This window comes from Sardina pilchardus, chromosome 17 (assembly GCF_963854185.1).
Source record: "Sardina pilchardus chromosome 17, fSarPil1.1, whole genome shotgun sequence".
NCBI lineage: Eukaryota > Metazoa > Chordata > Actinopteri > Clupeiformes > Clupeidae > Sardina > Sardina pilchardus.
In genome coordinates, this window is record NC_085010.1 from 21,737,919 (window position 1) to 21,740,418 (window position 2,500).

The 2,500-nt window shown below is 44.2% G+C and overlaps 1 protein-coding gene across 5 annotated transcripts in view; it reads right to left on the bottom strand.

Annotated features, from left to right (window-relative positions):
* pacsin2 (protein kinase C and casein kinase substrate in neurons 2) overlaps positions 1-2,500 on the bottom strand; it is a 35,478-nt gene that overhangs the window by 24,312 nt on the left and 8,666 nt on the right. For all 5 annotated transcript variants that reach the window (XM_062517624.1, XM_062517622.1, XM_062517623.1 and 2 more), the window contains exon 2: positions 285-369. In XM_062517624.1, coding sequence (XP_062373608.1) covers positions 285-341 — 57 coding nt within the window. In that variant the 5' untranslated portion in view covers positions 342-369. The remainder of the gene's footprint in view (positions 1-284; positions 370-2,500) is intronic.

Here is a 2,500-nt window from a genome sequence, read left to right on the forward strand (position 1 = left end):
TCTCTTAAAGCCCACTCCAGATAGTTTAAGCACACACTAGTCACCTCAGTCAAAAGCAAACATTCTTGACTTGAGTGTGAAGGTGATCAAACACGAGGCCATTCTAGAGAGCGCAAACATAAGAGGCAAAGCCCTTTTGGATTCTTAGCAGTAAAACATGGTGTCCTTCAATTTGGGAGTTTCTAACTGAGAGTGAGCACGGTAATAAATGAAGTGAGTAGCTATGTGATAAGGTTTGACAAATTTAAGTGTGTGTGTGTGTGTGTGTGTGTGTGATACAGTACCTCCCAAAAGCTGTCACTGGAGACATCGGTCAAGGAGTCATTATATGTGCCAGACATGGCTGCTTCCCTCTCTTCCCACTGTCCTCTGAAACACACAGAACACAAAGGACACAGTTAGTGTCATCACACACACACCACATATAACACATTACCATAGTTATCATCAACAAATCTAATACATTACCGCAGTAATCACCACCAAATATCATACATTACCACAGCCATCACCATCGAATATATAATACACCATCATTGCCATCACTACCCAATATAATACATCATAATACCAAATCACCTTTAACAGTCAACATCTAAACTCAGCTTCATTATGCTATCACAGTCAGAACTGTATCGCTGCATAAACCCTGGTAGCTAGCGGGTTGGTCAGATCTTGGTGTCAATTTGGGACACAAATTGACGATGCGAGTCCAGCTTGGTGTTACATTTGATCCACAAGTGTGTGATATTTTCCACTTGGACACTTCATAGCCTCACACACACCCCTCTCTCTCGCTCTCTCTTTCTCACTGCTCTCTCTCTCTCGCTCACTGCCCCTTCCTGCTTTCTTCTCCTCCCGCCATCCTTCTCTTTCTCTCTCCATCCTTCTCTTCTTCTCACTCCCATCTCTTATGCCCCCTTCTGCTCCTGCTTCCTTCTTCCTTCTTCCTTCTTTCACACCCTCCCCACACACACACACACACACACACACACACTTCTCTCTGTACATGTGGGCCATTTTCTGATGAAAATTCCTGCCATTCTCAGCGGTGCCGTGACCCTTGGTCCAGCAGGCTCTCTAAAGCGGCTTTATCCTGCCGGCCGGTCGCCAGGGGCCCACTCCACAGGCACCGCCACGCTACAGCGGGATCACTCATACTTTCCACCATTTAGACGCTCATGCCAGACACGCACGCGCACACACACACACACACACACACACACACACACACACACACACACACACACACACACACACACACACACACACACACACACACACACACACACACACACACACACACACTCATGTGTTGAGCCATTAAATGAGCGAGAGAGAGAGCGAGAGAGAGAGAGAGAGAGGGAGAGAGGAGGAAGAGATTTTACAGTCGTATTGTTTTTCGTTGCGGTCGGTTTGTCCGCACACTTTGTTGAGAGCACAAGTGGCTTGTAACCTTGGAAACCAGATTGTCACACACATCTGACTCTGACTCAGATGGCTGTAGGCTAGCTGACAAGCGTACACACACACACACACACACCAGTGACTAAACAGCCACAACTCTGTTAACCATGCCAACAGGAACTTCATAGTTTCAAAACACCATGTGGATTTCAGCCCGTCTTTGTGAGAAAGAGTGGTGCTCATTCATAAACCAATATATAGGTCAAAGGCAATGTAAATGCATTATATTATTATCATTATTATTATTATTATTATTATTATTATTAATAATAATAAATATGACAATTATAATAATAACAGTTATATAATAATATTATAATAATAGTTATTATTATCAATAATAATCAATCATAATAAATAATACTAGGGACAATCTCATAGGACTGCGTTCCAAAACATACTAAAAGACATGACATTAGGTCAAGAGTGCTGCACAAAAAGCTTCACTCAACTGACAGTCAAGGACAAATGCGTTTGAATGAGAAACGTGAGCCACTGTTCTCGCTGTGCTCAGAGAACAGCATCCTGGCAACTCAATCATCCTCCCCACATTCCACAGACATTTCTCAATACAGAGCTGATCAGCATATGCATACACACACATGCGCACACACACACGCGCACACACACACACATGCGCGCACACACACACACACGCGCACACACACACACACAGACACACACACAGACACACACACAGACACACACACAGACACACACACAGACACACACACAGACACACACACACAAAGTTCAAACAGTGCAGCTCTAACAGTGTAAACACCTGGTGAGTGTGTGTTTTTGGAAAGGACGAAAGAATTTACAGGAAAGGTTCATGAGTTGACGTTGAGTGTACGTGGAATGTGTGTGTGGAAACAGAGTTGGTGTACACAAAGACAGGGGAAGAGTCAAGTGGTGTGTGCCGAGTTTGTGTGAATGTTAATGTGTGTGACGAGTGAAAGATTTACAGAGCGAGTGGAGTGAGTCGGTCATGTGTGTATTTGTGTGTGTGTGTGTGTGTGTGTGTGTGACT